Source organism: Cupressus sempervirens, chromosome 11, assembly GCF_028749045.1.
Source record: "Cupressus sempervirens isolate cs-2001-9-10 chromosome 11, ASM2874904v1, whole genome shotgun sequence".
Lineage (NCBI taxonomy): Eukaryota > Viridiplantae > Streptophyta > Pinopsida > Cupressales > Cupressaceae > Cupressus > Cupressus sempervirens.
The window spans coordinates 290075058-290087090 of NC_143128.1; the positions used below are offsets into that span (position 1 = coordinate 290075058).

General features: G+C 33.5%; 1 protein-coding gene across 1 annotated transcript; it reads left to right on the top strand.

Moving 5' to 3' along the window:
* The first annotated feature begins 7824 nt into the window (after nucleotides 1-7824).
* LOC149529257 (protein EXORDIUM-like 2) lies at nucleotides 7825-8965 on the top strand. Its single transcript, XM_089809974.1, has one exon. It carries the CDS (start codon nucleotides 7920-7922, stop codon nucleotides 8880-8882), a length of 963 nt encoding a protein of 320 aa, XP_089666100.1. The 5' UTR covers nucleotides 7825-7919; the 3' UTR covers nucleotides 8883-8965.
* Nucleotides 8966-12033: the final 3068 nt, after the last annotated feature.

Sequence of the window (12033 nt, forward strand, 5' to 3'; positions counted from 1 at the left end):
ATCTACGATCCATATTCAATCTTCATTTTTTGCTCAATACTTATCTTTTGCTGATTGGTTGCATGCCTTTAGCATTTTTCTTATTGGTTGCATGCAAATTACATAGGAAAAATAAAAGATTCGATCTCATCATTAAATCCTTCGAGATTTACCTTATGTCGGCTGTAAAAACTGTTTGCATTATAGTTTGTGCAATTACAACCTCTTGTGCTGATATACTGAGTTACTCAGCTCCTGAAGTATTGCTGATGCTCGACACATGTTGTTTCCTGGATAGCTCGGCACCTTAAAAAAATTGTATTACTCGGCACTTGTTAAAACTTGGCACTTGTTAACACTCGGCACTTGTGTAACTCACCACTTGTTAACACTCGACACTTATGTAACTCGACACTTGTTAACACTCAGTATCTGATCTTTACTCGGTATGCATGAAGATCACTCGGCATCAATGATGTACTCGATATCCAATGTGGAATATTATTAAGTGTGTTTGCAATCAAGTGTCAAAAACATTATGATGAACATTAACACATACATAACAAAAACAAATAAAAGTAACTATACAAAAATTGCCTTCAGAACATAACAATTCTCTCTCTCTCTCTCTCTCTCTCTCTCTCTCTCTCTCTCTCTCTCTCTCTCTCTCTCTCTCTCTCTCTCTCTCTCTCTCTCTCTCTCTCTCTCTCCCCCCTACAATACAAAACATTGGTTAGATAGTCTTGTGGCTACTTATTTGGCTTTCTCTTCCTATTCAGTTTATAAATCTAGCAATCGCATTCATCCTATGTCTATGGATAAATGTTAGAAAAACTTAGTACCTTTGGATTAAAGGTATATCCTATCATTAAATTCATTTCAAATATATAAATGATGGAGCTATACCTCTTAATTTAGAGGATAGTTATAAATCAATGATAACTGATCCAACTATTAGTGTATTTTGTCTTTCGTAGTTGGGCATGTTGAGTTCTCTTTTATTTTTCTATCTAAAGGACAAATCTATTTACTAACAAGATGCAAGCATGAAGCTCAAAGAATGATAAATGGAAGTGGATGCTATGTAAAGGTGTAATCTAAGTCTCCATATTTTCAAGGTTTCAAGTGTTTTGGACCAAAGTTTACAATGTCTTGACAATGTTGAAATTTTTTGACAAGTGTTTGAATAGTATCCTAGGTGTAATTTTGCAAGTTTTTCTTTATGTTGATTAATGTTTTACACACACAGAAGGTACAATAAGACAAAAATAGTTTCACATCACAACCTAGGATTTAAGACTGTATATTCCATTGAATTCCCACTTGAACCGAAGTTCATCCATGCTTATCTAGAGTGGACAACTTAGAATCTTGGCACCATAGGCTCTCCCTTATAGTGAACTCACTTCTTGGGGCTACCAAGATTTGGTTCCCAAGGGGCATTACTTCCCTAGGGACTATTTTCTCTACTAAGGATGTGAGAATATGGGATGTCTTCATGGGCATTAGTGACCCCTTGAGCTAGTGGATAGAAAGGATTTTGGTCTCTAAAACAAGGTATTTAGTGTGGTCATTTCATTTGTAAATTGAATGATAAACTTCCTCACAAGGTCTTTGAGCCCTAAGAACTAGGGTTTGATACACCACATAGATACTGGAGGAGAGCTATCACACAACAATACCATTGACATGACATTAATTGTATCAAGTCTATTATAGTGGTTGGAATGTTGAAACCTAGTTTCGGCCCATCACCACTTCAAGGTCACTCCCTGGGGCTCACCAAGTGATGAGTCTTGTGTCCAAGATAGGCCTCTCTATAGAAATTGCACAAATTTCTCTTGCACCCAAGATCTATGAATAATGAGGGGAGATGATATGTCCATGCAACTCCTAGGGTTCTAAACAATGCATAAACACCAAGTAGTATAGAAAGTTAATTTTGGTGAACCAAATAAAGTGTTATCTAATCTACAAAAACCATGCATAGAGTTTGAAGAAGCACACAAGTCTTCAACAACATCCTGTAAACAAGCATTAGTAGTTTTTCAATGAATGTGTTCTCCCAATGATTGCCACATATTGTAAATAGACCATCAGTAACAAAAAGTCATCTACTCTAGGTCCTAACATGAAATTGAAACCCTAGATGTGAATTTTGATCAAAATAGGTGCTTTCTATGAACCAAATGAGCTCTGATAGAGAAGATTACACCCCAACAGACCAAAATGACTCAAGATGCCCCCAATTGTGCTTAGACAAGGAATATTGCATCCATGGTGTAGTTGGGGTCCTAAAGGGTGCAGTTGGTAGTTTTTAGGTGCAGTTGGGAGAGTGGAAGTAGGCTATAGGGAAATGGTGTCAAATAAATACCTAGAAACTTAAATCTTGAAGCCTGCCTAATTCATCAATTTCTGTCTCTAGTTTATGGGTTTGTTTACTTTGAAGTCATTTAAATAAGGTTTATTTGGCTGAATGTAGTCTGGATAGGTTGTATGTTGGTTTTATTGTTGCTTTTAATTCAAGCAATTATATAAATGCCTCAATAAATCAATAGGGTTTATGAGTTCATAAAAGGGATATTGCATAAGAATGGAGATGGGTGATTGTAGTTGATTAATTCTTATACAAGTTATTTGAATTAGATCTCCCGCCAATAGTTAATTTCTTGCCCAATGGATAAGACACTGGTCCTATAAATCAGAAGTAAGCAAGGATGAATTCTGCTACTACATATCAAGTCATCTTATAAAATCAAAATTATTTCAATACTGTTCAAGAATTATAAATGCTGGTCTCAACTCATTTATATCTAATTCCTGAGTCTTAGGTAGTTGTTATTTCCAGGAATATTTGTAAATTTTAGGAGAATTATGACCAGATCTACTGATAAGGGATGTGTATAAGTTTGAGAGCATTGAAGAATTGAAGTGAGTTGTGTATGTATGTGAAGGTAACAGATGAGAATCAGAATGAAACTAAGATAATTTCATACACAGTTGCATTAGAATTATCCCTAGGTATACCCGCCTTGGTTTAGCAGAGCCAGAAGAGTAGGAAACCATCGTTTGGTTTTGTTGAAGTTGGGTTATAGTGATTCATTCATATAGTTGATATTGGGAATTGGCTAATCCCTAGATTGTGTGAGTCATTTCACTGTGATATTAAGCATTTTGTTGCTTGATAGTTTCATTAGTTTGAAACACCAACAAGATACACTCTACTCCTGATCATTCAAAGCACAAGCATGAGGGAAAAAATGAATAATTATTTATAGCAGGACTATCTATGAGAGAATATAACACAACTTCAAGAGTATGAGCTGCGTCTTTAGCCAGAGATGATAAAGCAAATTGCTTCTTTTCTTCTTCTTTTTTCTCCCACACAAGCATACCCATCTACACATCATCTGCTAGAATCACTACATTACATTTTCTATTTTAGAGAAATAGTTCCTTAAAATGGTACTTCTAGATTGCACCAAGAAAGCTTGTATAACTTATAACAATGCATCTCGTATAGTTTCCTAATAGTATTTACATTGCTGGGGCTCCAAACTCTACAATGAAGTTCTTTTGAAAACTTGCAAGCGAAGCTTCCTTTCTTCTTTAAATAAAGTAGTGAAAAAGACTCCTAACTCAAAAAGGTCATGTTGTGGATGCAAGCCATACAGAAAGATGAAAATAAACTACTGGAATGAAGAGGAAAGGAATGCAGATACAGATGTTCTACAATATATCAATCCTCCCAAAGATTGAGTTCTTGTTTAATGTCTTGCAAAGAAATCTATAGTAAAATGGCCACAAACCTATGTGAATGGGTCTGGATCAAATTCTGTCAGAGGTAATGCTGCTAATTTGAGTGAAAAAGAAAATGGGAGTAGCAATGGCATATTACATTCTTTGTTTCCGATCCAGAGTTTTCCAGCACCAAGACATTTCAAGATTCCTTGCATGCAAAAGAAATACAAAAAATGAATAGTGCATTATATCAGAAATATGAATTTTCCACAGCTTTATCCTTGCACTTAAATATATGCTAACCTTGAACCTAAACATCATCTATAAAACAACTTTGTGACCTGAAAGAATTAACAGTGGCTTTGTTTTTTAAATTGCAATGAGTAGAAGAGAAAGATAAAATGTAAAAGCATTGAATAGCTTTGGAATCCGCCTCTGCAACTTTCTGATAGATAACAAACTTGGAATGATATCTAATGACCATATTCTTACCTCCTTTCTCCTCTCCTGTTGATCTTGCACCAAACTCCCGCCCATTGCAGTCACAGTGTGCCTCAAAACAAAATTAACACTGCCGTAACCTTTTTTCTTATGTTCTAAAGGTCAAAATTTAAACAATTTTACCATAGTCAAAATTTGGTCAAAATTTTGACCATATCGGGCCCATTTTTTCAAAAAAAAAGAATTTAACAACCCAAATAGGCCTTTGGTCAAAAAATTTGGTCGAAAATGGGGGCCTAATGTACTAGTGACCATTCTCAACACAACTATATTTAGAAGAAAGATATGTAATTTCTTTGGTCAAATGACAAGGGTAATAGTAAGAGACATCCAATGAATCGAAATTAGTACTATGAGCAAAGAGCATCTGGGTTTTGGTCTTAAGGACCTCAAAACTCAAGGTATCTCACTTGTTGTTAAATAAATTGCTAAGTTGACTATGAGAGATGAGACCTAGAGAGTACTTGTTATAAACAAGAGCTGTGTAACAACTATAGTCCTGCCTTATGGAAAAGTAAGAGACTTGCAATTTTGCAAAGGTACTTTGACAAAAAAAAATGTACTCAAGAAAAATAAATTGAATTCTAATGTTTAATATTTAACTTGAGAGTCTAATGTTTAATATTTAACTTGAGAGGAAAACTATAACAGTATACATTTAAATAATTTTGTTATTTATTATAGATAATATTAAATTTTAATTATATATGATTTATGGTTTAGATCTATTATATATTATTTAATATAATATTAAGATTAATTCAAATTAAATATTTAGTGCACATAAGATTTAAATTGTTTTTATTATTTGATTTTTTAATAATTAAAAGGCTAACTTGCGATAGTTATTATTATTATTATTATCATAAATATAATACATGTCCTAGCTCGAAAGAGTCATAAAAGCATCTTCATAAAGTTCAAGGTCATAAAAGTTCCAAAGTATTCGTTTCAAAACTTTCACAAACCACCTTCTATTTGTTAAAAATATTGTGCAAAAATAAAGAAAAGACTAAATAATTATGATATGAGAGATTAGAACAAACCACCAACATTTAAATTAGATCCCAATATTTGAAAATAGATTATTTAATTTTACAAATAGCTAACTAAGTTTCTATAACTTTTGATATTCCAATTACAATGAATATATAATTAATGTATATTTATACTTTTTAAATAAAATAATAGTTGAAAAATTAATATATTATATGTTGAAAAAATGTAGTCATTGTTGAAGATTATGTCAAAATTATTAAATTATAATATATGTTGAAGATTATATTAAATTTTTAAGTGTAATATAAAAATATAATTATTAATGTAATTATGACTATCTATATTATTATCAAATTTATAATTTAATTGAAAGAAAATAATTCAAAAGCAAAGAAAGTATTCTTGTATTTGAAAATTGAAATCAATTTTAATAAAATATTAAAAAAAATTTGATCATTTTTATTATCTTTCTTCAAATTTGATGATTTTAGCATAAATAATTATTAAAATTGTTTCAAAATATTACTTTTTGAAAATAATTAAAATAATTTTTTTTGACAATTATTTAAAATAAAAATTATAAAACAAATATATTTAATTTTCTAATTGAAAAAAAATAATTATTTAATATTTTCATTTAATTATTATTATTTTATTTAAATTCAATAATTTTTATATAAATTAAAAATTCATTTCTAAATTAATTCTAAAATATTATTTAATTGAAAATTAAAATATAATGTAAAATTACTTTAAAAAACAAATATATATTTTACATATCTTAACAAATGTGTTTATCATTGTTTGTGTATCAAAAGTGACAATAATTCTGTACTATTTGCTTTATTGAGATTGATTAAAAAAAATTATTTACAAAAATCTAAAATAAAAAATTGCGCTGTACAAACTTTATAATTATTATAGTTTTGGTTAATATTTGCATCAACATGATCCCCAGTGCACAAATAGAAATTGATGAATGTGAGCTCTGACAAAGCAGTTGATTAATGAATTTTATTGCCGTGCGTCATTCAATTTTTTAATTTATATTAACCAAAATTGGAAACTTTATTTGCCGCAATATGATTCATTGATTTTTTTCTTCAATTTTATGAATGGAAAATTCTTTTTTCACCTGGGAGAAATTGTCTTGGCCAATGAAAATTTTATATTTTAACATTTTTAGGAAAAAAAAATAAATTATTTTCTAGTAGACACGAGCGGACATTAGGATTTGTGTAAAATATTTTTCAAGGCACTGAGATTTCCAAGGCAAACAAATCCTCAAATATGAGGCGAAAACAATAGTCTTGCCTATAAATAGGCGAGACTAATAATTTATTGCCAAAGCCAGTCCAAAAAATACCTCAACATGGAAAAGGTTTCATATTAAAGATATTACGTCTGGGAATTTTTCCAATAAAGTCCTAGGTTCCCATGTTTTCAAATCAATTTGGAAAAGCTAGGATTGTTAGGAAATATGTTATCAACAATTGTTGCATTGATGACAATAATAAGGTGTGTGGGGAAAAGTCTATTTGGTAGAATCTCAAAAGTAGAGATAAATCGTTAGCACTTATTCAAGACTGTTTTGCCAAACATTGAACTAAGAAAGGCATTGCTCAATTTAATGGCATTATCAGAGATAATAGAATCATAAGCTTTGCCAAACATTGAACTAAGAAAGGCATTGCTCAATTTAATGGCATTATCAAAGATAATAGAATCATAAGCTGATATAAGTTAGAAAGCAAGTTTGATATCACCCATTCATAATAGAAAAGTTATACCATGATTAGAGAATCTTCTCAAGATCCTTCCAAATCAAGTATTCTCAAGAATATTCCATACATAAAGTTACATATGGAGAATCAAAGAGAGACCCTAATACAAATGACGAACTCTAATTAATTGCTATCAAATCAAGAGATCCTATTATGAATAAAGAGAGAGCTTTAGCAAAAATTTTAGTTTATTTTTCTTGATTAGTTGCCATAAAGTTGATGACCATATTGTTAATACTCCCATAGTATTTAGGTTTTGGAGCTTTAGTAAATTATTTGTGTGGGGTACTATTTTATATTGAAAATGTCGATATTGAAGTGTCTTAGACGTTGTTTAGCTTAAAGCTACGAAAGGGGTGAAGAATCTGCTAAATTTGATCCAATTGTCACCTAAAGACTGCCCGTGAGTTCACATTCATTCATTCATTTCCCACAAATTTCAATGGTATGATGCCAATACCCCACCATGCACATTCATGCAGGGAATTGATAGCAAGACAAACGAGGAAAATATTCTAAATGCATTAGGTACATGCCGATGAAACATGATATAAAAATGTTGACGATCACCCTTACTTTATGCACACTCCTCCAGTATCAAAAATTTGTACAATCCACGGAAAGTGGCTATAAAATACCAGAGGTATAAGCCGCGGTAATCGAAAAGTGGTGGTTTTTTTTCGTTCACGTGTGGTATGATTTTTGGAAGCTTCTTGAAGAAGATTCAAGCGCTCTTCCAACAGTGGACGCCAAGAGGGCTCGTGTTGAGGAAGCCATCGAAAAATCGGCCGTATCTGCGCTTATATAACATCACATCCCTAACCATACTTATCACATCACTGCTTCTAAATTTGAAGTTCAACACTACTTCGCCTACATTTTTTGTTCTGCTATAAACATCGTGGTCTATGAAAAATGTCTAATCTGTGGCATCCTAGTGTTAGGGTACTATTAGTCCTTGTATTTGCTATACAACTGTGTAGAATTGGCGCTGATGCTGCGTTGGTGGAGGAGCCGCCACTTGTTCTGACTTATCATAAAGGCCCCATGCTATCCACAAAGGTCATTGATGTTCATGTCATCTGGTATGGCAAGTTTAGCCCCGTTCAGCGGTCCATTGTAGCGGACTATTTGCAGTCACTCGCTGCAAAATTGCAGGGGAAAGACAAGCAGCCCTCTGTTTCCACGTGGTGGGAGAATATTGCAAAATACAAGAGCGCCGCCTCTAACAGTAAGGCGGCTCTGGGCGTTGCAAGGCTGGGGAAGCAGAAGATGGACGATTCGTATTCCCTTGGGAAGTTATTGAAGAGGACGGACATTGCTGCTCTGGTTGAGAGCGCCGTCAAATCCAGAGCTCTGCCATCGCCGGGGAGGCACACAAAGGCAGTATATTTGGTACTGACGTCCGATGACGTGGCGGTGGAGAGGTTCTGCGTGAGCTCATGCGGATACCACGACAAGACGAGAGGGTCCCGTCTGGTGTACGCGTGGGTGGGTAACGCGGTGAGTCAGTGCCCGGGTCAGTGTGCGTGGCCGTTTCATCAGCCTCTCTACGGGCCTCAGACCCCTCCTTTGTTGTCCCCCAATGCTGACGTGGGCATCGACGGTATGATCATCAATATTGCCACTGTTTTGGCGGGAGCGGTGACGAACCCATTTAATACGGGTTATTTTCAAGGGGACGCCGCTGCTCCGCTGGAGGCCGTGTCCGCTTGTGCGGGAATGTATGGGAAAGGGGCGTACCCGGGTTACCCGGGAGAGGTGTTGGTGGACAAAACAACGGGGGCGAGTTACAATGCGCATGGGCTTAATGGGCGTCAGTTTTTACTGCCCACCATGTGGAATCCTGCTACCAAGTCCTGCAGCACATTGATCTAATAAGTAGTGCGGTGGAGAAGGATTTTTGTATATATTCCTGAATGTGTACAAATTGAATGGCACTGTCTTTTATTTATTCGTTATGAGACTGTATTCCTCTATTTTCGTGTCAAGTATAGAAGTAGAAAGAGTATCTAATCTGAGTGATGGATTCATGTTGAATCACTGCTCATGAAACATGGGTCAATGAGTTTGACTCAAAAATCACACAGTTAAACCCTGAGAGCAATATCACAATTTGACTTGCTGTGGAAATTATCTCCTACTTATCAGTATTGTGAGTGAGTTATAAGGTTGAACAATTTTTTAAATATCCAATCTTTTAATTACTAAAATGATGATCTAGATGTAAGAGAGGACAAAGGACAAGGAAAAAATTGTAGATTAATATTCAATCATCTTTTTATTTTTTAGATTTATAATTGTTCTTGTTTGTATATTACTGGTAGAACATGTTTACACAATACTATGACATTTGTTCATGAAGTGTTCACTTATTGGATATCTTTATCTATGTATTGACTAACACTTTGAAATAACCATTTTTAAAATTATTTAACACTTCAGAACCTAGAAGCTATAAACTATTGAACTAAAGTACTTGTTGAATTCTATAAATAGCATCGTTATGACCTAGAAAACATAAAAAACAATTTAATAGTTAAGTTGAGATGTCATGTTCTAGGGCTCACTCTCAAAAATAGCCATTACTAGTGGGCAATAGAAAGGGTTTCAAAATATATTATACTTCATAGTTGGACCCTGCAATCCCTCAAGTTTCAAAATTTTTGAATTGTGGATGGAGGTTTAAAAGTCATGTTTTGTCTCCAAATCCTAGTTAGTAAGGGTTTTAACCAAGTGATAGGGAAAACCTCATATATTCTTCACCATACAACCTCAATGCCTCAAAGTAAATGAAAATTAAAGGTAAAGCAATACTCTACAAGGATCTACAAACAATCATTGTCTACTAATCAAGAAACATAGAAAGTATGAACCGTGAAACATAAATTTGTTGCAAAACCTTTCTGTATTGATCTCCCAACTTGCCAAAATCCTTCACCACCCATTCTTGAGCTATTACAGATGTTTTTGAACCTTTTCACAATGGTCCCAACCAATTTTTGAATGATTTTCCAAGTAACATCAAATTTGCACAACATGACAACATTTTGCAAAATGATATTAATGTTGTCATTGACAACTTTACAACATTTTACCAAATTTTGCGTTTTTCAACTTTGCACATACCCTAGGATCTTAAATACTATGGAATGGCTACAATGAGCCTAAGAAAACATAAAAACCATGATCATAGAGTAATTTCATTGTTTTGACCCCAATTGACCATATATGATAAACTATCCCTTATTGGTCATAAAGTGCAATTCGTGCCAAATTTGGCTTGCAACAACTCTGACCCATTACATACTTGGTCTACATGATCCATGTGACCTTATTAAAATTGTCCTACCCTACTTGGTACCCAATGGATTTGGACCTTCAGTTCATGCTTGAGGCACTCCTAGACCAACATAACTCCAAAAATACAAATTCACATAACATAATATGTTTTCACTCTCTGTTTATTTGTTTACAACATTGTGGATACAAAATATGAGGATTTGTAACAAAGAAAAATGATATGATGAGGCAATGGAATGAGCATTCACTAGGATGATCAAACGAGGTAGGAATCATCATATCCCATATTCCATCATTATTTCCTTACATTAGGAAGGGAAGAGTACCCACTAGGCTCAAGATGGACTCTAGCATACAATAAATGTAAGGTTTTCTCCCTACCATTACTAATATAATTGATTGATTGAATTTGGAATGAAAAAATGAAGCAAATATGATGTAATAGGATGAAAGGAAGACAAATCTAAGTGAATAGACAATAAACAAAATGATATGACTATGTTTTCAGACCAAATTTGAGAAGCAAACAAAACCACTAACTTGCACCAAAAGTTTTAGCCAATACCCTTTGTCAAGGATGACCTGGGCATTTGAGGATGACTAGATCACCTATTTTGTGGGAGTCACCCTTGCACTACTAAAAATCAATGTTGATACCCATGACTTGAAGCTAACTATTAGATCTATCAAAATCTAAATATCAAACTACATCATTTGTCACTTGTACTAATAAAATAGGGAAGATAGTTTGGAAAAAGAGGTTTACCTCAGTCAAATCCTTGTATAGAAATTGAATTAAAGTTGCACAAAGGAAAAATCATGATGTTAGTAGCAAAGGCTTTACAAGATGTTATACCTTCACAAACACTAAATGACTCATGGCAATTCTTGAAATTTTTCTTGATGGAGCCTTGACCTTATGTCTAGAATAAGAAGAATGTGAATGTCTTTACACACACTGGGATCTATACATTACTCCATATCTTCCATGCTTGATGATTGAATTGACTTGATTACTCCTTGACCACTTAAATGTTAGAATCAAATTGATTGTTTTCCTCATGATTCTCAATTGATGGGTTTCATCCCAAAATGAGAGAGGTTGTTTTATTAAGCCGAGAGCTTTTCTACAGTGGGAGCATTCATCAATGTAAACATTTAGACATTTTTAAAAAAAATGATGTTCATTTGAATGTTAATTGAGATTAGTGAGTTAAGTAGATTGAAATATTAAATAGACAACGTATAATGGCAGTGTAGATTAAATTCAAAATGGTGGTGGTTACAATATGTGTTACTTATACCTAGCACTACTAAAGAGGGTGTTACTTTTACTAAATTGAAATTATGTTGTCAGTTTCCATACATACCTAATTCCATAAAAATGGCGGTTACAATTAAAGATCTGAAATTTCTTCTTCTAAACTTTGCGGGAAAGATGGAAAAAATGTCTTCTGTAACATATATTAGTTTATGGAGACATGGAAGCACTCGATGGTGCAAATCCAAACAGATAGAAGAAATATTATTATAGACAAATGTATATGGTAATTAGGGGAGAAATGGTATGTGGGCGTAGGAGATATGATACATGGAGATGAGATAGAAAGGGACAATTGCGATAGGGAAAGAGATGGGGTAGATAGAAAAAAATTGATACAAGGAGATGAGGGTAAGACATGAAGTAGAAACCAAGAGAGATTGTGAGAGGTGAAGAAACATGAGA

Bases quoted from the DNA above. Each gene is read 5' to 3' on its own strand.
- LOC149529257 (XM_089809974.1), top strand. From the start codon at position 7,920: ATGTCTAATCTGTGGCATCCTAGTGTTAGGGTACTATTAGTCCTTGTA.